The 21,495-nt window shown below is 31.1% G+C and overlaps 7 protein-coding genes across 8 annotated transcripts; 3 read left to right on the plus strand and 4 right to left on the minus strand.

Moving 5' to 3' along the window:
• Positions 1-1,880: 1,880 nt before the first annotated feature.
• Positions 1,881-6,294, plus strand: LOC134832482 (probable G-protein coupled receptor Mth-like 1). The gene is made up of 4 exons (XM_063846523.1): positions 1,881-2,194; positions 2,864-3,881; positions 4,973-5,459; positions 5,521-6,294. The coding sequence occupies exons 1-4, from the start codon at positions 2,089-2,091 to the stop codon at positions 5,689-5,691; spliced, it is 1,782 nt and encodes a 593-aa protein (XP_063702593.1). The 5' UTR covers positions 1,881-2,088; the 3' UTR covers positions 5,692-6,294.
• A 2,203-nt stretch (positions 6,295-8,497) lies between these two features.
• Positions 8,498-10,023, minus strand: LOC134829900 (trypsin II-P29-like). Its single transcript, XM_063843195.1, has 4 exons — positions 9,910-10,023; positions 9,435-9,489; positions 8,787-9,228; positions 8,498-8,731 (listed from the first exon to the last, which is right to left on the minus strand). Exons 1-4 carry the CDS (start codon positions 10,021-10,023, stop codon positions 8,569-8,571), a joined length of 774 nt encoding a protein of 257 aa, XP_063699265.1. The 3' UTR covers positions 8,498-8,568.
• A 566-nt stretch (positions 10,024-10,589) lies between these two features.
• On the minus strand, positions 10,590-12,307 carry LOC134830627 (epsilon-sarcoglycan). 2 transcript variants are annotated; one of them, XM_063844170.1, is made up of 3 exons: positions 11,241-12,307; positions 11,113-11,175; positions 10,590-11,008 (listed from the first exon to the last, which is right to left on the minus strand). In XM_063844170.1, the coding sequence occupies exons 1-3, from the start codon at positions 12,185-12,187 to the stop codon at positions 10,777-10,779; spliced, it is 1,242 nt and encodes a 413-aa protein (XP_063700240.1). In that variant the 5' UTR covers positions 12,188-12,307; the 3' UTR covers positions 10,590-10,776. The 2 variants fall into 2 exon arrangements, with proteins under 2 accessions (XP_063700240.1, XP_063700241.1); XM_063844171.1 differs by lacking the exon at positions 11,113-11,175.
• A 152-nt stretch (positions 12,308-12,459) lies between these two features.
• LOC134832258 (gastrula zinc finger protein XlCGF52.1-like) lies at positions 12,460-15,085 on the plus strand. The gene is made up of 3 exons (XM_063846244.1): positions 12,460-12,585; positions 12,645-13,601; positions 14,868-15,085. The coding sequence occupies exons 1-3, from the start codon at positions 12,460-12,462 to the stop codon at positions 15,036-15,038; spliced, it is 1,254 nt and encodes a 417-aa protein (XP_063702314.1). The 3' UTR covers positions 15,039-15,085.
• On the minus strand, positions 15,084-16,120 carry LOC134832261 (ER membrane protein complex subunit 3). The gene is made up of 3 exons (XM_063846246.1): positions 15,889-16,120; positions 15,419-15,828; positions 15,084-15,364 (listed from the first exon to the last, which is right to left on the minus strand). Exons 1-3 carry the CDS (start codon positions 16,035-16,037, stop codon positions 15,159-15,161), a joined length of 765 nt encoding a protein of 254 aa, XP_063702316.1. The 5' UTR covers positions 16,038-16,120; the 3' UTR covers positions 15,084-15,158.
• Positions 16,121-16,569: 449 nt separating this feature from the next.
• LOC134832260 (ubinuclein-2) lies at positions 16,570-18,037 on the minus strand. Its single transcript, XM_063846245.1, has one exon. The coding sequence runs from the start codon at positions 17,983-17,985 to the stop codon at positions 16,819-16,821; it is 1,167 nt and encodes a 388-aa protein (XP_063702315.1). The 5' UTR covers positions 17,986-18,037; the 3' UTR covers positions 16,570-16,818.
• Positions 18,038-18,069: 32 nt separating this feature from the next.
• LOC134832257 (cell division cycle protein 23 homolog) lies at positions 18,070-20,030 on the plus strand. The gene has a single exon (XM_063846243.1). It carries the CDS (start codon positions 18,127-18,129, stop codon positions 19,975-19,977), a length of 1,851 nt encoding a protein of 616 aa, XP_063702313.1. The 5' UTR covers positions 18,070-18,126; the 3' UTR covers positions 19,978-20,030.
• Positions 20,031-21,495: the final 1,465 nt, after the last annotated feature.

A 21,495-nucleotide genomic window follows, 5' to 3' on the forward strand; every position in this document is an offset into this window, starting at 1 on the left:
GAAAAAGATTTTTAATTTTGAGAAATATTTGATTTTCGTAGATTTTGGTTGTCTTTCAGAAAAATTGGGCATAAATCTTCTTTTTTTTATCCTCTTTAATTATTAAAAACAAGGATGTTTTACATCCAAAGTTTTCATCTTGCTCACATTTTCAAGCTGAAAAATAATTAAAATTAATTAATTGAATAAAATTTAAAATGTTAAAATTTAAATAAATAAATAAAATTTTGAAAAAAAAAAAAATTTAAGCATAATTTTTTGAAATTAAATATTAAATAAAATTGCTGAAAATTTAATTTTTTTCATAATCAAAAAAAAAATATAAATAAATAAAAATAAAAAAAAAATAAATTTTTATTTTAAAAGAATTAAATTTTAATTTAAAGTTAAATTAAATAAAATTTCTGAAAAATTAATTTTTTTTATTATAAATATTAAATAAAAATTAAAAAAAAAAAAATTTTGATAAAAAAAAATGTTTAAAACAGTAATACATATTTATTTCAATTTGAAATAAAATTAAATAATTTAATTCAATTAAATTAAATTAAAATAAATTTTAATTAACTAAATATTTTAATTTAAAAAAATATATTTTTTTAATTAAAGAATTTTAATTTAACGTTTTTTTTTATCAATATTAAAAAAAATTTAAAAAAATAAAGAAAAATATTAATTAAATTATGTAAGCATAAGTTTTTGAAATTTTAGTTTTGAAATTTTTTTCATTATCAATATTAAATAAAAATTAAAAAAAAAAAAAATTATTTTTTTAAAAAAAAATTAAAAAAAAATAAATAAATTAAGAAAAAATAATTTTAATATTTTTTTTTATTGATTTATTTTGTTTATTTATTAAAAATTAAAAAAATAAATAAAAAAAACCTCAACTAACAATAAAAAAAATAATTAAAAAATAAAATTAATAAATTAGGTATAAATTAAATTTAAAAAAAAAATTATTTTTAATTTAATTAAATTAAATAAAAAATTAATAATTTTACGAAGTGAATTTTTTATTTTTTTAAAAATCACTTAAATGAAAAATTTTATAAAAAGTTAATAATTTGTGCAAAAAAAATTCTTTTATGGATCTCAAAAAAACCTTCAATTATGTGTCAAAATTTGGAATATTTAATAAAAATGTGACACCGGCGAACTTTGGAAATTTGTTTTAGGTAAGATGTACTTTCAGAATGATTAAGATACTTTAAAACATGTTTTTCATGCTCTTTTTCGTGTATGTAGGAAGAAACATTAAAAACATGCGTAGGTCAGGTCTTAAAATATTGAAGTAGAACACAAAAAATTGTAATGAAGACGAAAATTTATCGAATTTGGAAAAGAAATTTATCGTTTGTGGTTGCAGCACTTTAAATTCAGGTAAAAAACCTTTATTTTGTCGTAAATAAATTAAAATCTTTTTTAAAATCTAAATCTAAAAAGTTTTTAATTATTTTTCAGATCAAATAAGCAAGAAACGGGGACAAAAAATGCATCGTTTCAGGAGAAACAAAAGCTTGACATGGTAAAATCTACACGTAATTTAAAAATTAATACTACAAGTAAACTTAATTTATGTAAAAAGTTGATTATTTTTATTAAAATAAAGAATAAATATGAAAAATAAAACAAAATCTATCAATATTGAACGACCCATTAGCGCCCTCATCGGTCAAAAGAAAAACCATTTTGGTCGGAAAAAGCGGACATTCGAAAGCAAAATTCCGAACGGAATCCGATCGGAAATCGGTTGGAATTATTGTATAGGGTATCTCGCACTAACTGGCAGCCAGTATCTACTTACAATTCATCAGTATTCGACGTCGTTTCATTCATCGCACGACAATCCGCGATTACAATTTTTATTTTTCCCATTGTGTACTTGTATTTTTTTTCGTGTGCCTATACAACATCGCCTGTACGTGACAAACGTGTGTTGTGTGTTATAAAATTTATATATTTTTTTTTATTATTCCAAAGAACTATTTACGCGAAAAACTTTGTTATTTTGGTGTTAAAAGCAAAAACAGAAGCAATAAAACAGTGGCTTTGTGTCTCGCAACGTGAAATACGGAAATTCTGGCCATGGAGTTGGCCCGGAAAAAGTGCAAAAGAGTCTTGATAGTTTTTTTAATTGTGGTAACATCATGTTTCGTCGTCGATACAGCAGCAGCAGTAAAAGAAAAGAAAGGTAGGTCACACAATATTGCGTACAATTATTACTATTATGATTTTATAACAAAAAAAAAAGTTTTTTTTTATCGTCTTTCTCCTCTCTCTCTCCCTCGCGCGCATTTTATGATGAATGGATTAAGGTTTCACTTTTGCTTCGCTTGAATTGACTTTTTGTTTTTTTTTTTGTTTCGGCACGAGACGAAATTCTTGTGAAATTAATTTTATAAACATCCCGAATGTCTCGCGAGATTCATTTTCATAAAAAAAAATCTTCGCTCTCGACTGAAGAAAAATAAACAGAACGTAAATTCTTGTATATTATTTACGATAAATATTTTTCTTATGAATATATTTGCTTTCAACAGTTAAATTATGCTCTAGTCGCGTTCAAGACGCAATTGAATTAATTAACGCCTTTATTATTGTATTTATCATACACTCATCAATGCGAAGAAATGTGGTATTTGTCAGTTGTCTATGAGCTGACTTTGGGTTTTTTGTTGTTGCTCAACTGTGCGACGCTCATTTGTTGACACAACGCATTCCATTAATCGATTCGGTCTTGAAGAAACACTCGAGAAATTTTGTTTGATTACCCCTTTTTCCCATTCGTGTAAAATTTCATTGCCAGACCATTAAAATTTTAATGACCTCTTAAACTCTCTTGTTTTTTTTTTCATTTCAGTGTATGTGAGAAAATGCTGTCGCATCGGCGAATACTTTGACGCAAAGACTTACGGATGTCTCCCAAGCCTGGATGGCGACCCAAAAAAAATTCACTTACCCAAAATTTACTTGATCCAGAGGAAAGATCTCTGGAATAACTCCGAAACGCTCCCGAAGCACATGACGCTGCTCGAAGATGAACGTCCCGCAACGTGCCACACTCCCATCGTCTTGTCCAAAGATTATCTCCTTCTGTCAAACGGTTCCTTGGCTCTTCATTCGCTCAATGCCTGGATCCAGCCCGAAGATTTCTGCGTCGATCGCGATTTGGCGCTCGTTTGTACGCGCGAAGCGAAAGATCCGGCAAATTTGTCGCGCAAACCGCGAACTGACGCCTTACGAAAATGCTGCGCTCCGAACATGGTGTACGTGAGCATGAATAAAACGTGCGCCTTTTTGCCGGATGTCAAACCGATGGTCTTCGAAAGTGACATGTATGACCTCATCTACACATTTCCCGAGTGCACGGAGAACATCTACGCGATTATCGGCGAATTTGACGGCAGAAATTTAATTAATAACACGAAGCTGGGGTACAAAATTCATGGCGATCAGATACTCACGTCGCAACAATTTTGCGTGGAAAGTACGTACCAAGACGCAGTTTTGCAGAAAAATCATCTTTTTACGTGTTCGGAGCATGTTTCTGTCGCGCTCGAGGAGAAAACCATGGATGACATGCAAACAAGATTTGCGATTTATTCTGTGGGGCTTTTCATATCGGCGGGATTTTTGGCGGCAACGTTGATTATTGGATTTTTGACTCCGAGCAATCATCACATAATGCATTGGAAGTGTCAAACGTATTACATCGCGTGTTTGTTGGTTGGAGAAATTCTGTTGGCAGCAACGCAATTGATGAAAAGCGGTACCGGAGGCTGGGGATGCTTCACGATGGCGATTTGCATGCACTTTTTCTTCTTGGCGGCGTTTTTCTGGCTGAATACGATGTGTTTTAATATTTGGTGGACCTTCAGGTAAGAAATTTTAATTAAATTTAGGTCGTTTTTAAATTATTTTGAATTTTTTGACTCAAGATCCGTTTAAAAAGTCAATTTAAGTTAAAAAATAATTTAAAAAAAAATTAAAAAAATTACTGACAAATTTTAATATTTTTTTAAAATTATTTTTCAATTAAAATTTAAAATAAAAATTTTCGATAATTTTTTTTTTAATTTTTTAAAAATATTTTTTAATTAAATCGACTTTTTTAATAGAAAATGAAAGTAAAAAATTTACATTATTTTTGTATTTTTTTAAATTTTCAAAAATTTAAAAAAAATTACTGACAAATTTTAATATTTTTTTTTAAATTATTTTTCAATTTTCGGTAATTTTTTTTTAATTTTTAAAAATATTTTTTAATTAAATCGACTTTTTTAATAAAATGAAAGTAAAAAATTTGCATTAAATTTGTATTTTTAAAATTTTTAAAAAATTAAAAGAAAAATAAATTTTTCAAAATTATTTTTTAAATAAAAAATTAAAGTTTGTCGGAATATTTTTTTACTTTTTTAAAATTATATTTCTTAAATTAAATCAAATTTTCAAATAGTTAATGAAAAAAGTAAAAAATTAGCATTATTTGTCTGTTTTTAAAATTTTTCAAGAAATTAAAAAAAAAAATTTTTAATATTTTTGTAAAGTGAAAATTGTATTTTACCAAAAATTATATCGAAAAATATTTTTCCTAAAATTATTAAAAAAATTTTTATAAATATTTGTTGAAAATTTAATTTTATGAAATTCTTATCAATTTTAAGAAAATTAATTTTCAACTTAAATTGATCTAAAATTAATTTTAAATTATCAAATTATTTTTTTTATCTTTAAAATTACAAAAATATTAATTAATTACCAAAAATTGTATAAATTTTGTCATTTTGTATGAAAAAGTATTTAAAATTTTTTTTTCAGAAAATTTATTTTTGACAAAAAGCTCAAAATAAATTTAAATAAATAAATTAAATTAAATAAATTTACATAAATTAAAATTAAATTAAATTCAAAAATAAAATTAAAATTTAATAAAAAAAATTTAAATAATTAATTTTTACCTTTTTTTTAGGGATCTCCGTCCTACAAGCATGGAACGACGACAGGAAAACTTCCGTTTGCACCTTTACAACATCTACGCATGGGGATTTCCGACAATAATTACCGGAATCGGGCTCATTCTTGACTCGTTAAAAGCCAACAACGTCATCCGTCCTCATTTCGCCGAGCAAAAATGTTGGTTCTCGGGCGAATCCGAGATTTTCGTCTACTTTTTCCTACCGATCGGTATTCTACTTTGCATTAATTTGCTCCTTTTTGCCATAACAACGCGACAACTCACCTGCGGATTGTGGAAACGCGATGATGTCAAGTCAACTACCGAACGTGCAGCTTTAGGACGAGTTTGCATGAAGCTCGTTATCGTTATGGGCATCACGTGGATCGCTGACGTGCTTTCGTGGGCAATCGGAGGTCCGCATCACATTTGGTACGTCACGGATATCATCAATGCGCTACAAGGCGTTTTTATTTTCATCGTTGTAGCGAGTCAACCACAAGTAAGAAAAAATTTTTTTAATATTTTTTTTAAGGAAAAATTAAAATTTTTAATTTTTTTAGGTACAAATCGCTCTTCGACGCCTCTGTTGCGCCAAATCCCGCAAAGCAGCTACAAATACCACCAATGGACCGCAACACAGCTCCTCAAGTCATGGACTGCCATCCGTTAACGAGGCTTCCACACAACACACAAACACAAATTCAAAAGTACCTAACGAGACTGCTTGTTAAGAAAAATAGAATGAAAAAAAAACACAAAGGAAGACAAAGAGAAGTTCTTCTCAAGCAAAATTACGCACAAACGGACTTTTAAAAGGTATTCCATAAGTATACATTATAAAATTAATCCAAAAATATTCCCCAAAAAAATGCTCCAGTTTTACTTTCAATCCTCCTTTCTTTAATTTTTTGTAGTAGAATCCTTAAGTTATAAACACTGCCAAATAACTTAGCCTTAAAAAAAATGAAAGCAGCTAAAAATGTGAATTAAAAAAAATATTGATTGATTGTAAATCATGAAAAACAACAAAAAAAAATTTAGTTGATAAGAAATGATCCAAAAAAAAAAAAATCTCGAAATATTAACTGGCTCAGAGCTTCAAATTGAAAAAGTAAACATATGGACTTACAAAAAAAATAAACATAACAAGTACTCGAATGTTTGATATTTATATTTTAATAGCTTTGTAAGACGAATGCGCTCAATGTGGCAGCTTTTCTGAATCAAATTAATGTTAAAAAAAATATTTATTTAGGCTTTTTATATAAAAATAATTAATTAATTAATAATTAATTAAATTAAATGATATTTATAATATTTTTGAAGCAAAAAACAAACAAAAAAAGGAAAATGCGTGATAACTTTTTTGATGAAATTTTTTAAAAAATGCCATTTTTAATAAAATTAGGAAATTTGTAAATTTTAGAAGTCAAAGAGAATGCAAGAAAAAAATGCTTTCAGTATTATGTATCCTTTTAATATTTTATTTTTTAATTTATAAAAAAATAGGAGTTCAAAAAAAAAATACTCCTTGCCCTCCAATCTCCGTGTTATTATTAGTCAATGTACAAAAAAAAACTATTCCATAATTTTTTCCCACAAACTTTCCTTTTACATAATGTTTAGTGTTTAACAATGGCTTTAGTTGTTTTATTTTATTTTTAAAAAAATTGTACTTTTAGCTGATAAGCCTACCTTATATAATATTTTTATGATGTAATAGCCTACCTTTAAACATATACAAAGTAGCAATAGTAAGAAACCATTTATACAACTTTTTTACACATCAAATAGCAATTTTAGCAACAAATCTGTCGTCGTCACAATTTAAAATGTTTTTACATAAAACAAAAAAAAAATTAATCATCACCATACATATCTTTAACCTGATGTAGAAGTAGTAGACATTCAAAGACAATTCCTCTCTTACTCTACTTTATATGAAACTCTTTTTATACCATCGTATAATATTATATTGGACAATAATAAAAATATTTCACACTCGATGAGGTGACGAAAAGTTTATTGATTGGGAAATTTCCGAATGGAATGTAAGTTATGTCGAAGAGTCTCTAAAAATAGTTTGGTGAAATGATCTTGATGAAATGCCAAACATGTGACTTTTTTCGTTTGGGTCAGTTACGGTCTTGTTTGGCATTGGCAATGGAATGGTAAGAATTGAAATGATTGATAAATTTTTTTAATTGTTTTTTTTTCAGGGGTGTACCTTTCTTCTGTTGCTAAAGGCAATTTCGTTTAATTTTGAGAATTCAACTTGAAAAATTTCTTTACTTTCATTTTAATTTGTAAAGATAATCATTTATTATTTTTTTTAAAGATAATTTATATCATTAAAGATTAGAAGAATCTTGATACTTTTTTGAGAAAATTTCTGTATCGAACCTTTTTTTTTATCACGTCCTTACCTTTGAAAACAAAAATTCCTTATTGTATGAAAAAATTGTTGAAGATTGAAATAGAAAACCTCCTTGGATTCAATTTAAAGACCTCCAAGATTTTGACATAAAAAAAAATTTTGGAAAAACGAATGGAACTCATCAAATGTACAAAATTTGTCAATTATGATGAATTGTACTGTCGCATTGAAAGGATTCGATCAACCAAGGGATATATGAACGAAATTAAACAGATTCAGGACAAATTGTGGTCGATGTAATTTTCTCCTCAATAAATGGCAAAATACAATCTATGCAACATATAGGCGAAAAATGCCCAAATCGTATTTTTTCAGAAGGACTTTCGACACTCAATGAACTAAGTCAATCAGCCATACATACAAACTTTAGACTTACAAATATAAATTTTGAAAATCCATAAATTTATTGAAAAAAAAATCCCATATCATACGATTAATAAATCTCTCATAGATGATCTTTGCGAGAACTTAACCATGTTCTGCACGTCAGTTTAATTGCCATTTGCTTAAATCTACTCCTTGAGCCTCCGAAACTAAAATTTTCCTTCAGGTCCTGCACTGTCAATGAAAAAACGTTAAATTATTTTGTTCGAAGCCGCGTCAGATTTATTTTTTTTAACGACCAACGACTTAAATTTACTTATGAAGTAACTAATCATGCTTTGTTTCGTGTTATTATTTTTATAAAAAATTATCAAATTTTTAGTAAGTTAAGCAAGAAGCAAAGAAAATTGAATTTTATGTATAGAGTCCATTTCATCAGTCGCCTTTAAAATTTTTAAAAATCTTCTGTTTAAAGCATCAAATAAAATTTGAATTGTTTTTTTTTAATTTCATAAAAAATTTTAAATTTTATTTCTCCAAAAGAATTAATTTTTTTGTTTTTTGTCAAATGATCATGAAACGTAAGAAAAATATTTTGCTATTTGCCCTTTGAAAATTTTTTTAGTTACATCTCTGTGACAATAAATTATAACATACCAATTTTTTTTTCTAATAAAATGTAAACTGATCTTACTCAAAACGACAAAACGCTTAAAAGAGGATGTCAGTAAGAAATGCGGGACAAATAATTTTCGCTAATTTAATATTTCTCATGATCCAGTTTCAAATATTTATTAATAATGCTTCTTAACATTATTGGATTGAAACTGCCATTATTATCGTTCATTTAAGAATTATTTTCAATTTGTTCTTGAATCCAATCAATAAATGACGGTACAAAGGTAAAAACTCCGGGAGCTTGTCCGCAAGGTACGGAAGCCCATGAAGCAATTCCAGCAAGTAACTTATCGCCATCAGATGTAATGACAATTGGACCGCCCGAGTCACCGCTGCAGTAAAATTCAATAAAAAAATCTCTTCTAACTCATGAAAGCTTTAAATTACCTGCACACAGCTGGAACATCGCTATCAATAGGTCCCGCACAAATTTGTTTATCAGTATAATCATCTCCGGGCCAAAGTTTGTGACATTTTTCTTGCGAATGGATTTCCAAATAAGCTTTTTGTAAAATTGGATAAGGTTTTGGATTTGGATCGTCAGCGACATTGGTACCCCATCCGCTTGCCAATCCTTTGCCTGTAGCTGAACCTGACGACATCAATCCAATTTGTTGCACATATTCGTTCAAGTCAAAAGGTTCGGCGAGTTTGATGATGGCAATATCGTTGGGTTTTGTGCCTCCTGGATAGTCTTCGTGTTTGTTAAATAATTCGATTGAACGTTCTTGTTCGTTTCCGTTTTTGTTGTTCAAATCGTGAGCACCTCCAACGACTTTGATGTCATCGATATCATCGTCTTGACAATGCCCAGCAGTAAGAACCCAATCTATTTATGGAAAAAATTTTCGATAAAATATTTTTTTTATTTAAAAATTTATCAAAAAAAAAAAAATATTTTCTTTATAAAAAATTTTTTAGTTTTGAAATTAAAAAAATACAATTAGGTATAATGCTTAAATTTTGATACAAAAAAAAATTAGACAGAAGAAAATATTTTTTTCTTCAATTGTAAAAAAAAAAATTAAGACTTACAGTTGTTTAAAACACTTCCGCCGCAGTAATGTTGTTGCCATTTTTGAATACTGACCTTTATTTAAATTAAATTAATTAAATAACCTATTTCTTTATATACGAAAAAAATAATTTTGAGCCAATTGAGAACAAGAAATTTTTTTTCAAAATATTTTATTTAAAATTTTATTAATAATTTAAAAAATAATTTAATTTGACATTAAATTTAAAATTAAAAATTTTTCGTTGTTGACCATTTTATTTTTTTATTATTTTTATAAGCGTTCTGTTTTTAAAAGAAAAAAATTTTTTTAAAAATTTTTTTATTTTAAATTGAATTTTTTAATTTTAATTTAATTTTTAAATTAATTTTTTTTAATTATTTTTTTTTTTTTTTTTAAGAAAATTTTCTTTTAGAGAATTTTTTCTTTAGATCCAAGTTTGTCTTTCAATGACTTCCAAAAATAAGTAAAATTAAATTCACGTAATAACTCACTTGATACGGAATTGAATGTGGCTTAGCATTTGTTCCGCCAACAATACGACTAACGGATTTAGCTTGAGCTGAACAGAAGGCAAGTGCCGTCAAAATTAAAACTGAAAACTTCATTGTGCAAAAACAACTGAAATCATGAAAACATTTTGCAGCAAATTTATAGAACCAAAGAAAAGAAAAATTTTAAGATTGACACTTTTATCTTGATGTCTAATTAGACAGCAAGCTCTTTAAAATTTTGGACATGTTTATCTAAGATTTTGAATTATTTATTAAAATTTTTCAATGAAACGCGTTCCAATTTTTTTCAATTAAATTATTTTCATATCCAAATTTTTTTTATTTCCAATTTTTTCTTTTAAATTGACTTCACATTTTTTTAATTTGTGCTTTTTAATGAATTTTTTTTTAACTTTTTTGAAAAAAAAATTTTTAAATAATTTTTAAAATTGTTAAAAATTAAAAATAAATTTGGCTGAAAATTCTCAAAAATTATCATTTATTTTTAAACGATTTCAAATTTTTTTTTCCAAATAAAAAATTTAATTTTTTTTTAAACATTTAAAAATAAAAAAAAAATTATAAAAAGTCAAAAAAAATTTTAGATATTTCTAAAATGGCAAAAATGTGAAAAAATTCAAGAGAGACAAAAAAACACAAAATTCTCAAATAGATGATAGCAATAATTCATTTATTGACTGAATTGAATCAATTGATGAGATGAGTAAGTCTTTTCTTCTAAATACGTGCTACGAAACATCAACTACAGAGCACACTAACATATTGTCTAAACATTGCAAGATATTTTTTTTTTTAATTTTAATATGATATGAAAATCCTCTAACAGTAAAGCATCCGAGGCTCAGATCAAATATGAACCCCTCCATTGCGACTTTTATAGGGCGGAGGCAAGGGTCTCATTACCGGCAACGGACTATTATCGATAAACATGCTTCCAGATGGGCTCGTTGACCGAATACTCGCATCATCCACAAAATGCGTTGGAGTAATTTCCCGCAAACTTTTCAACGTGGTTGTCGGCTGGTTGTTCAATGTGCTGTAATGAACCATTTGAACTGTGGGAGCTGGTTTTTCGCCCCTAAATGGAAAAAAAATGAGAATTATCAATTTTTTGTAAAAAAAATATTAAATAAATAGAAAATAATATTTTTTTAAAAGAAAAGAAGAAAACGAAAAAAATACCTAAAAAAATCAAGACAAATATCAAAAAGTCCTTCGAAAAATTCTTCGGAGGCTTCATCTTTCCTGCGTTAAAATAAAATAAAAAAATTAAAAAAAAATCAAAAAATTAAAAAATATTAAAAACTCACAAGGATTCATGTTCAAAGCACAAAACGACGGTCAATAGAGCAATCAATAATGTTAAAATGACTCCCGGGACAGCAATTGAAATCGCTAATTCATCACTGTAGTTTCTAACTGGCAAGTCATCTTTACTCAAGGGTTCCCAAATTTTCGTGTGACTCATGTTCCCGTTATGTCGATCATGTTTAAATTGTTGCTTCTTGGCAGTTTTTTCAGCCTCGATAATCCGAAAAGAGCACCAATCTAATTTAAAACCCGAACTTTCGAACAAAGTTTCGACACTCGTACGTTTAAAGGAGCAACTTTGCATCTTATAAAGCGGCTTTACTTCTTCTTGCAGCTCCAAAAGTCGTTGGGAAAAGGGAACAGTGCTCCCTAAATGCACAACGACCCCTTCGCGCTCTTGCGGGTTGATCGGGCGTCGTGCCCCCAACTTCACAGCCGAATCCATAAAGACTAATTCCAGGTCTGCCATGCTTTCGGGCCACAATTCACGTCGAAAAATATTTTTCAAGGTTTCAACACGTCCCGGATCCATGATGTGAATCCAATTGAGATTATCAATTTTCATCGCGATAACGCTGGAATAGCTTCGTGGCGGATTCCGTTCCGTTATCATCAGATTCACGGTGAGTTTTCGCGTGTCGTACGTCAATTCATCCAAAGCGATTATCTCGATGGGCACAGTTTGACCAGCAAGCTCGGCAGGAGGTGTTCCGAAGAGAAATCCGCAATGATGCTCCTTGGAGTACATGTAGTTGAGCCATCGCGGCAAATCTGCATGACCTTTTTTGCTGCAACGATAGCTAAATTGCTCGGTGAGCGTCTCAAAAGTCCAATTGAACGTGTTTGGATCGATTTTCCATTGGAAAAGTTCCGAGACGAAAACATCTTCGACATTTAATGCATGCGAATGCACCAAAAATGCGAGGAAAAGGAAAATTTTTAACATTTTAATTTAATTTTTAATAATTTTTCCTTTTAAATTTCAACTTTTACTTTAAAAAATTAATTTTAATTCATTTTTTTTAGGAAAAAAAATCAAAATAGGACAAATTTTGATGGAAAAATTTTCTCACATCAGTGACGGAGGGAAAATTCTCGAGGAAAATCTAAGAGGGGACGTCAACAATGACGAGTTTCGTTCATTTTCGATATTCACAACCCTAACAAGTCAATGTTTTGAACGCGAAAAAAGGTAAACAAAACGAAAAATTGAGTAAAATGAATGAAATTTACTCACAATGTCGAACTTGTTTGACTTCTCTTACCTCGGAAATGGATTTAGTTGACCTTTTTGACGGTCGGATGTTGCATTTAGTGATAAATGAGTTCGTTCCAAGTATTTTGGTAAGTCCCTTAATTTTTTTTTAATTTTTAAACGAAAATTTTCAATGAAAATTTTTTAGATTTCCAAAGATGATGGATTTTCTCAACACATTTGCTATGGATGTCTCGAAGAAATTCATCGATTGTCTCAATTTCGCCTAAAATGTGAAGAAAGTAGCAAAAAATTAACGAAAATTTATGAAATTAGCAAATTAGATTTAATAGAAGATGAAAAATTACCAAAAATTCAACCGGAAACGCATAAAAAGCTTCATTGTGAGAGTTGTAATGACAAATTCGAAGATGTTAATGAGCTTTCGAGACACATTGAGACCCACAATTGTCACTCAAGTCGTAAATGTGAGCTTTGTTGCATCACCTTTTGTTCGAAAAAGTCTCAACGGAGACACTATCTCACCGCGAATCATCTCTCAAAGACAGGAAATTACAAAAATGAAGCAATTTCAGGCAACAAATTCCGTCGTCATGCCTGTCATCTCTGCCCAAGAGCCTATTCTCGTGCCGATCACTTGAAAGATCATCTCCGCACACACGAAACTCCTGTTTCGGATGCCAAATTTCAGTGTGATATCTGTCGAAAGTGCTACAGCATCAAATCCGTGTTAAAGGAGCACATTTTGAGTCAACATCTGGGCATCGGAAAGTGTCTTTGTAGCTTTTGTGGCAAGGAATTCACGTCGCAGGCGAATCTCAAGCAACATTTATTGCGACACACGCAAACGAAAGCCTTTCAATGTCCCGATTGTCCGAAGGCGTTCATCAGCAAAGGCGAGTTAAAGACACATTTGAGGTCTCATACGGGAGCGAGACCGTTTGTTTGCAGCGATTGTGGCAAGGGATTCAGTATGAGTTATTCCCTGTTGAAACATAAAAGGATTCACACTGGCGAGAGACCATATATTTGCAGTTATTGCAATAAAGCGTTCAAAATATTGGAGACTTTGAAGATTCACACGAGGATTCATACGGGAGAGAAACCGTATTTGTGCAGTTTTTGCCAAAGAGCTTTTACGCAGGTGAGATTTTTGACTGAAAACTTAATTTTATTAGAATTTGCATTTAGCAAGGATCTCTAAAAAATTTTAGGGTACAAATTTTAAGCCTCTTTTTGTCAAAAAATTAAATTTTTCGATGAATTTTCATGAATTTTAAATTTTTCGAAGCATGTCTTCTTTTAAAAATACAATTTTTGATTAAATTTTGAAAAATTTTCAGTTAAAAAAAAAATTAAAAATCATTATAAAATTAAAAAAATTAAATTAAATTAAAATTAATTAATTTTAAATTATTTAAAAGCAAATTAAAATTTTTTTATAATTAAAAATAACAATTACGGTTTTAAGTCATTTAATTAAAAAATTGAAAAAAAAATAATTAATTTTTATTTAATAAATTAAAATTTTTTGAATAATTTTTAATCAACTAAAATTCTTAAAAATAATTTAAGAAGCAGCTTTGAGCATCTTATTCTCGAAAATCTGAATTTTGGTTAAATTTTGAAAAAAGTTTAGATAAAAAATTTTTTAGAATTATTTTTCACTTGAATTAAAGTCTTTTAATGTTTTAAAATTATAGTTTCGGCTGAATTAAAACTTTTTTGAGTCATCAAGTGTTTTAAAAAATAATTTTTAAAGCATATTTTAATATTTTTCTCAAAAAATTTAACTTTTAGTAAAATTTTAAGCCATAAAGGATCTAAAAATTAATTTTTGAAGCTAAAATTTCGTGAAAATCATTTTTTTAAAACAATTTTTCGACCATCAATGGTCTAAAATATAGCTTTTGAAGCAATTTAGAGTCTCTTTTTCTTAAAAAAAAACATTATTTAGTTTAAAATTTAAGTTAATTTTGGATCTTAAAGATTTTTGAAAAAATGTTCATGAAAATTTTTATCCGTCTATCCTATAAAATTAAAAATTTTAATAAAATTAAAATTAAAAAATAAAATTAAAATTTTTTAGGCAATTAAATGTAATTTTTGTAGTAATTTCAAGCTTTTCGCAAACAAAAAAAAATTTTTTTTTTAAAATTGAAGCAAAAGTTGACTTAAAAATCATTCTAAAAGTCATTTTTATGCAATTTCATGTCTAAAACTTTCCGAAAATCAATAAAAATTGACTTTAGTTTTAAGAAAACTGATTTAAAAATTTATAAAATTAAATTTTGACTTTAAAAATTTAACTTAATTAACTAAAAATTAATTTTTGTATAAAAATAAATTTAATTTTCGGTCTAAAAAAAACTTTCTTCATTAAAAATTAATAAAATTTAATTTTTTTCAGAAAAACGACATGATAAAACACGAAAGAATCCACCGAGATCAACGTTTATATGGCTGTACGATATGCGGAAAGCGTTTCATCCAACTTTCAACCCTCAAAACTCACATAAAAGGAGTCCACAAAGGAGAATCGCTTGTTTTTGCATCGACCCCATCACAAGACGTCATTTAATTACTTGAGCTGGCTCAAGAAACCTTCCAATAAAACCTCTTCCTGTATATTGATTGATCTCTATTACTTTAATATTCAATTAATTTATCTAAAAATTCAATCCCGCGTCCCCCTAAATTATTATTTAATGTTATTTTGATGGGCGCTTTGCCCTCCATTGATGCCCTCCTTCACACACAACTCTGCCTCGACATTTTGCAGCGCATAATTGTACTCGGTGATCTCGAGAGCTTCCCATTCCGCCTTAAATGCGGCTTTGGAGTCTTGTGGCATGGAACTTGCTGCTCCCGACATTTGGTCTTGCATTGTTTGGGTTTGATCGGCAGCTGAAAATGAAAAAAAATTAAAATTTTTGCGATTTTTAGTGAATTTTTGCTCACCATTATTTTCTCCAAGGACTAAAGTGTAAATATTTCGCAGCCCAAAGACGTTCAAAAAGTACCACGAAGCTGACGAGACCCAAGCCGCATCTAAAGACGCCAATTCGACGCCTCGTTGCAACATGGGTTTGAACCGAAGAGTCAGCGGGAACGGAACTTTTGTCGTCACAAAGCCCGAAAACATCCAATTAATCCATCCGCCAATCACAACCATCGGCAACACATTAATAAAATTCCCCTTGACGACATCCGTGAGCATTGCCGTCGAATTGGGACCTTGCGGAGCTCTTTTTTGTGTCTTGAAATACCCCGTTTCCTCGTTATTGAAGAAATGTCGTCGCATCTCAAAGCTTTGGTACTTTAAATATTTTCCATTTTCCCGCAACATTCGAGCACGGATCATCGCTTGACTAAAAAAAAAATTTTTTTTTCATAAAAACTTTGAAAAAATCGAAAAAAAATCAACTCACCTGTCTTGAATTTGTGTTAATTCGACTTTTTTCTGCGACGAAACCAGAATCGACGTGTAATGCCGCAAAATTCCTACCAAAAAGGTAATCAGCACGATGGGCAGGAAGACCCATACACGAATTGCGGGATCAATTAGGAGCTCTGCCATGATTTACAAGCTAAAAATTAAATGCAGAACTGAATTTCTGATAAATTTTTCACGTCAATTGACGAAGATGTCATAGAATTTGGCCAAAAAACCCGAAATTTGACAGTTTTTGCTCTTTGGGCACACGTCATTTTTGACAGAAGCAAGTTTTCTGCCAGATAAAAGGAAATTTTCACAAGAAAAAGGCTTTTTTCATCGTCTTACGTTCCAAAAAATAACCAAAAACGCAGGTAACTTGAAATTTTTGAGATTTTTCCGAAGCCTAAAATTAAAATTCTTTAAAAAAATGAATTTTTCAAAGGAAATTTTGCAAAAATATTCTTTTCCCGTATTATGTAACAAACTTTTATACCTCACATTTGTTTTTCTTTTCCAATATTTTCAGTAAAATGGGCGGACATGGACACGATCATCCCAATCTTATCTCCGACAAATTGCCCGAAGGCTTGAAGAAGAACATGAAACTCTTCCAAGTGAGTTATTTCAAGTTTTTTCATGAATTTTTTCGAATTTTTGTGTTTTTTAGGCTAAGAACAACTTGCCCGTGCATCTAAAAGGAGGCCCAATGGATCGCATTCTCTTCGGAACGACAGTTGCCCTGTGCTTTGTCGGACTTGCTCAGGTTGCAAAGCTCACCTACGACTTGGGCTTCAAGAAAAAGTAAGGATTCGGATGTGGTTTTAGATTTTTTCGCGTATTTCGACAACAATTTGAAGTGAAAATCGATAAATTTAGTAAAATAAAATGAAAAAAGTTTAATGTTTCCTTCAAAAAATCCGTTTTACGAGCTATCGATGATGCTGCTCGAGCACAAATCGACGATTGAAGTACTTTTTTGGGCTTGCGGCTCTGAAATTGCCGCCGTATCTGTCTCCATCGGCGTGACACTCGTGTCCCAAGGACGTTCTTTCTGCACTTTTCGGTACAATTCTTGACACGAACAAACACTACTGAGGAAATTTTTGATGGAAATTTTCTTGTCGCGTGGCAAAGTCGAGGAACCTTCAATATCTGACAAAATTTGGTAAAGTTCCGGATGCATAAGGACTTGATCGCCCGTTTTTCCGTCAGCCAACGACTGAAATTCGTTAATTTTCTGCTGTACATCCTCGGGGAGGTCTGATGGGCATGTCGGGGTATCAACGAATTTTACGTCGCTATCGCTATCGGACTCCGAAAGAGCTACCGAATCCGCATCTGACTCGTCGTCGTCCGAAACTATGCGGTTTTTGTGTGTTTTTGGGCTCTCAGTCTTCGTTTTCAAGAAATTATCGCGTTGGATGCGTAAAATATCCTTAATGGCGAATTCTTTTCCCGTGGATTTCGAAGGTTCAGGGGCTTCTTTTTGCTTTTGCTTCTTCATTTTGTTCTTTTTGGGCTTTTTCTTCTCGCCCGCGGGCTCTTCTTCCATGTCACTTTCGTTCGACGACAAGCTGAGACGTTTTTTCATGCCGCCAGAAGATTTTTCTGCCTTTGAAGTGTTGGGATTTCCGTTTGAATCCTTCTTTTCGTCGAATTTCAAAGGGCCACTGTTGATGTAAAAGCCTCCGCAGGGCGTATCGCTCGTCAGAACCTCATCAAAAGCTTCGGTATTGTCGATAAACGAGTCATTTTCGTCATATCCAGCGCCTTTATCTGCCATTTCGTACGCATTTCCGTATTTTTCCTCGAATTTCTTCGCCAAACGCGCGACATCGTCATTCTCGTGGTCCGAAAATGATGGAGCTGAAGCGGATGCGGTATCGTCTATCAGCAACATTGTGTTTTCCGTGTCAGATTCCTTCTTTTTCTTCAAATATTTCTCCTTGAGCTTCCCTACGTTGTATCGCGGGAACGTATCTTTCGTCGGCTCGAACAATTTCACTTCTAACCGGATCGTGCGACGAGTTGCTTCCTTTTTTGAGGATTTTTTCACATCCAATGAGGGGGTTTTCATCAAGTCAGTCATGATTTTTACAAAATTTCCGCACAAATTTCAATTATTTTCCTGTTTCTGTTGTTTTTTGAGACGATCGAAAGTGATAAACGTCATTTTAGTCGCGGTAAACAACAGAAAAAAATTAATTCTCACAAAAAACCGCATCCAAAGATGATCCAAAACGATATTTTCGCCATAAATATCGCACAGGTGAAGCAGGACATTCACATCGGCATCCAAGAATGCCAAAAACGAGGCTTGGCGCAGTCAACAAAGTTCCTTGCCGAACTAAATCACGGCCTGCAACTCCCGGCAACGACTCAAAATCAAGCGCCCACTCTCAATCCGTATGCCGGCATTGCCGATTCCGAGCTGGATAACTATCTGATCGCTCGCAGCTACGTGGATTGCCGCGAATACGAACGCGCCGCTCATTTCACGCAAAATTGCGAAAGTCCCGTGCCGAAATTCGTGCATTTGTACTCGTCGTATCTGGCAAAGGAGAAGAAAAAGTTGGATGACATGGTCGAAACGTCGGCAGTTAATGGCGCAAATCACGTCAAAGACCTCTCGGAGCTCCTGAACACGCTGAAAAGTGAATATAACGAGAAAAATCTGGACGGGTACGGGCTTTATTTGTACGGCGTGGTGCTAAAAAAGTTGGATTTGCATCAAATGGCTGTCCAGGTATTTCTGGAATCGATTCATAAGGAGCCAATTTTGTGGGCGTCGTGGTTGGAATTGTCTCCCCTCATCTCGGACAAGGATAAATTGATGAGTATGAACTTGCCGAACCATTGGATGAAGTATTTTTTCTTGGCTTATACCTTGGTTGAGCTCTTTTTGAACGACGAAGCTTTGAAAATGTACGAAGATCTCAAAACGGCGGGCTTTGGCAAATGTTTGTACATTATTTCGCAATGCGCCATTGCCTTTCATAACAAAAGGGAAGTCGACAAAGCCATCGATATCTTCAAAGAAATTTTAACTGTCGATCCTTTCCGCTTGGAAAATCTCGATATTTACTCGAATTTGCTCTTCGTGAAGGACCAAAAGCAAGAAATTGCCGTTTTAGCACATCGCGCCGCCGAAATCAACAAATATCGACCCGAAACGTGCTGTGTCATCGGCAATTATTACGGGATTCGACAAGATCATCAAAAGGCTGTCATTTATTTTCAACGCGCCCTGAAGCTCAATCCTCGTTATTTGTCGGCATGGACCCTCATGGGACACGAATTTATGGAAATGAAGAACACAAATGCCGCCATTCAAAGTTATCGTCAAGCTGTCGAAGTAAATCGACGTGATTTTAGGGCTTGGTATGGGTTGGGACAGGCATACGAGATCCTTAAGATGCCATTTTACAGTTATTATTATTACAAAACTGCCCAGCAGCTGAGACCGTATGACAGTCGGATGTTGGTTGCCCTTGGAGAAATTTACGAAAAACTTCATAAAGATCAAAATGCGCTCAAATGTTACGATTGTGCCCATAAAGTAGGCGACATCGAGGGAAATGCAATCTTCAAAAAGGCTCAGTTGCACGATAAATTGGAGGAAAAGCAAAACGCTTTTAATTCTTTCCTCACTTTTCTCGCGGATGAACGTTCCGTCAACGATAAATCGTCACTTTGCACCGCGCTGATGTACGTCGCCAATTATTACTTCTTTACGCTCTCGAATCTCGATGAGGCGGCTTTTTATGCGAATCGCTGTTTGGAATACGACGAAGCCAAGAACGAAGCGCAAGCGTTACTCAATCAAATTGCGAATATGCGAGACTCGCAAACGAAGACGAAAAAGCCGGCAGTGGCAGTTACAGCGGCAGCAGCAAGTAACAACGACACGATCACGAGTGAAGTCAATATGGATGAGTCGAGTATGATTATTGAGGATATGGATGAGGGAGGCAGTTCGATGCCCACAAATGCGATTTTGAGTCAGATGGTTGATGAGCTGACCGATGATAATAACTCGATGTTGGATTTGATGTCGTTCCCCGATGAACAAGGAAGATAAGCTTTTTTTGATGATTTGTTGAATAAAAGTTTTTTTTTGAGGAAAATTGGATTTTTGATGGTTCTTAAGCTTGAAAATCGAAAAATTAAAAATACGTAAAAATACGTAATTTTTATTTTGAGAGCCCATTTGATGATTCTTAAGCTTGAAATTGAACAAAAGTTATGAAAAATGCCTTTGGATGACTTTTGGATGGTTCTCAAGCTTGAAAATTGAAAAATAAAAATACATATTTTTTGATGAATTTTAAAGCTAAAATTGAATAAATATTCATTCTAAAGTTGATTTCCATTGATATCTGATCGATTTTTGATCAAATAAAAAAAAGTACGATTTTATCATATGAGGAGCAAAAATCGTACTTTTTTTTTCAAGTCACTTTTCAACCAACTTTTGATGGGTTTCAAAGCTAAAATTGAATAAATATTCATTCTAAAGTTGATTTCCATTGATATCTGATCGATTTTTGATCAAATAAAAAAAAGTACGATTTTATCATATGAGGAGCAAAAATCGTACTTTTTTTTCAAGTCACTTTTCAACCAACTTTTGATGGGTTTCAAAGCTAAAATTGAATAAATATTCATTCTAAAGTTGATTTCCATTGATATCTGATCGATTTTTGATCAAATAAAAAAAAGTACGATTTTATAATATGAGGAGCAAAAATCGTACTTTTTTTTTCAAGTCACTTTTCAACCAACTTTTGATGGGTTTCAAAGCTAAAATTGAATAAATATTCATTCTAAAGTTGATTTCCATTGATATCTGATCGATTTTTGATCAAATAAAAAAAAGTACGATTTTATCATATGAGGAGCAAAAATCGTACTTTTTTTTCAAGTCACTTTTCAACCAACTTTTGATGGGTTTCAAAGCTAAAATTTAATAAATATTCATTCTAAAGATGATTTCCATTGATATTTGATCGATTTTTGATCAAATAAAAAAAAGTACGATTTTATAATATGAGGAGCAAAAATCGTACTTTTTTTTCAAGTCACTTTTCAACCAACTTTTGATGGGTTTCAAAGCTAAAATTGAATAAATATTCATTCTAAAGTTGATTTCCATTGATATTTGATCGATTTTTGATCAAATAAAAAAAAGTACGATTTTATCATATGAGGAGCAAAAATCGTACTTTTTTTTCAAGTCACTTTTCAACCAACTTTTGATGGGTTTCAAAGCTAAAATTGAATAAATATTCATTCTAAAGTTGATTTCCATTGATATCTGATCGATTTTTGATCAAATAAAAAAAAGTACGATTTTATCATATGAGGAGCAAAAATCGTACTTTTTTTTCAAGTCACTTTTCAACCAACTTTTGATGGGTTTCAAAGCTAAAATTGAATAAATATTCATTCTAAAGTTGATTTCCATTGATATCTGATCGATTTTTGATCAAATAAAAAAAAGTACGATTTTATCATATGAGGAGCAAAAATCGTACTTTTTTTTCAAGTCACTTTTCAACCAACTTTTGATGGGTTTCAAAGCTAAAATTGAATAAAT

The sequence above is a fragment of the Culicoides brevitarsis genome, chromosome 2 (assembly GCF_036172545.1).
Source record: "Culicoides brevitarsis isolate CSIRO-B50_1 chromosome 2, AGI_CSIRO_Cbre_v1, whole genome shotgun sequence".
NCBI classification, from domain to species: domain Eukaryota; kingdom Metazoa; phylum Arthropoda; class Insecta; order Diptera; family Ceratopogonidae; genus Culicoides; species Culicoides brevitarsis.

Excerpts from the sequence above, each read along its gene's own strand:
- LOC134829900 (XM_063843195.1), bottom strand. The coding sequence starts at position 10,023 with ATGAAGTTTTCAGTTTTAATTTTGACGGCACTTGCCTTCTGTTCAGCT. Across the intron at positions 9,490-9,909 it reads CACATTCAATTCCGTATCAA|GTCAGTATTCAAAAATGGCA; the intron begins GTGAGTTATTAC and ends ATTTAAATAAAG. Across the intron at positions 8,732-8,786 it reads GATGTTCCAGCTGTGTGCAG|CGGTGACTCGGGCGGTCCAA; the intron begins GTAATTTAAAGC and ends ATTTTACTGCAG.
- LOC134832258 (XM_063846244.1), top strand. The coding sequence starts at position 12,460 with ATGAATGAAATTTACTCACAATGTCGAACTTGTTTGACTTCTCTTACC. Across the intron at positions 12,586-12,644 it reads AGTTCGTTCCAAGTATTTTG|ATTTCCAAAGATGATGGATT; the intron begins GTAAGTCCCTTA and ends AAAATTTTTTAG. Across the intron at positions 13,602-14,867 it reads GCCAAAGAGCTTTTACGCAG|AAAAACGACATGATAAAACA; the intron begins GTGAGATTTTTG and ends AATTTTTTTCAG.
- LOC134832261 (XM_063846246.1), bottom strand. The coding sequence starts at position 16,037 with ATGGCAGAGCTCCTAATTGATCCCGCAATTCGTGTATGGGTCTTCCTG. Across the intron at positions 15,829-15,888 it reads TTAACACAAATTCAAGACAG|TCAAGCGATGATCCGTGCTC; the intron begins GTGAGTTGATTT and ends TTTTTTTTTTAG. Across the intron at positions 15,365-15,418 it reads AGTCCTTGGAGAAAATAATG|CTGCCGATCAAACCCAAACA; the intron begins GTGAGCAAAAAT and ends TTTCATTTTCAG.
- LOC134832482 (XM_063846523.1), top strand. The coding sequence starts at position 2,089 with ATGGAGTTGGCCCGGAAAAAGTGCAAAAGAGTCTTGATAGTTTTTTTA. Across the intron at positions 3,882-4,972 it reads AATATTTGGTGGACCTTCAG|GGATCTCCGTCCTACAAGCA; the intron begins GTAAGAAATTTT and ends CCTTTTTTTTAG. Across the intron at positions 5,460-5,520 it reads TTGTAGCGAGTCAACCACAA|GTACAAATCGCTCTTCGACG; the intron begins GTAAGAAAAAAT and ends TAATTTTTTTAG.
- LOC134830627 (XM_063844170.1), bottom strand. The coding sequence starts at position 12,187 with ATGTTAAAAATTTTCCTTTTCCTCGCATTTTTGGTGCATTCGCATGCA. Across the intron at positions 11,176-11,240 it reads TGCTTTGAACATGAATCCTT|GAAAGATGAAGCCTCCGAAG; the intron begins GTGAGTTTTTAA and ends ATTTTAACGCAG. Across the intron at positions 11,009-11,112 it reads ATTTGTCTTGATTTTTTTAG|GGGCGAAAAACCAGCTCCCA; the intron begins GTATTTTTTTCG and ends TTTTCCATTTAG.
- LOC134832257 (XM_063846243.1), top strand. The coding sequence starts at position 18,127 with ATGATCCAAAACGATATTTTCGCCATAAATATCGCACAGGTGAAGCAG.
- LOC134832260 (XM_063846245.1), bottom strand. The coding sequence starts at position 17,985 with ATGACTGACTTGATGAAAACCCCCTCATTGGATGTGAAAAAATCCTCA.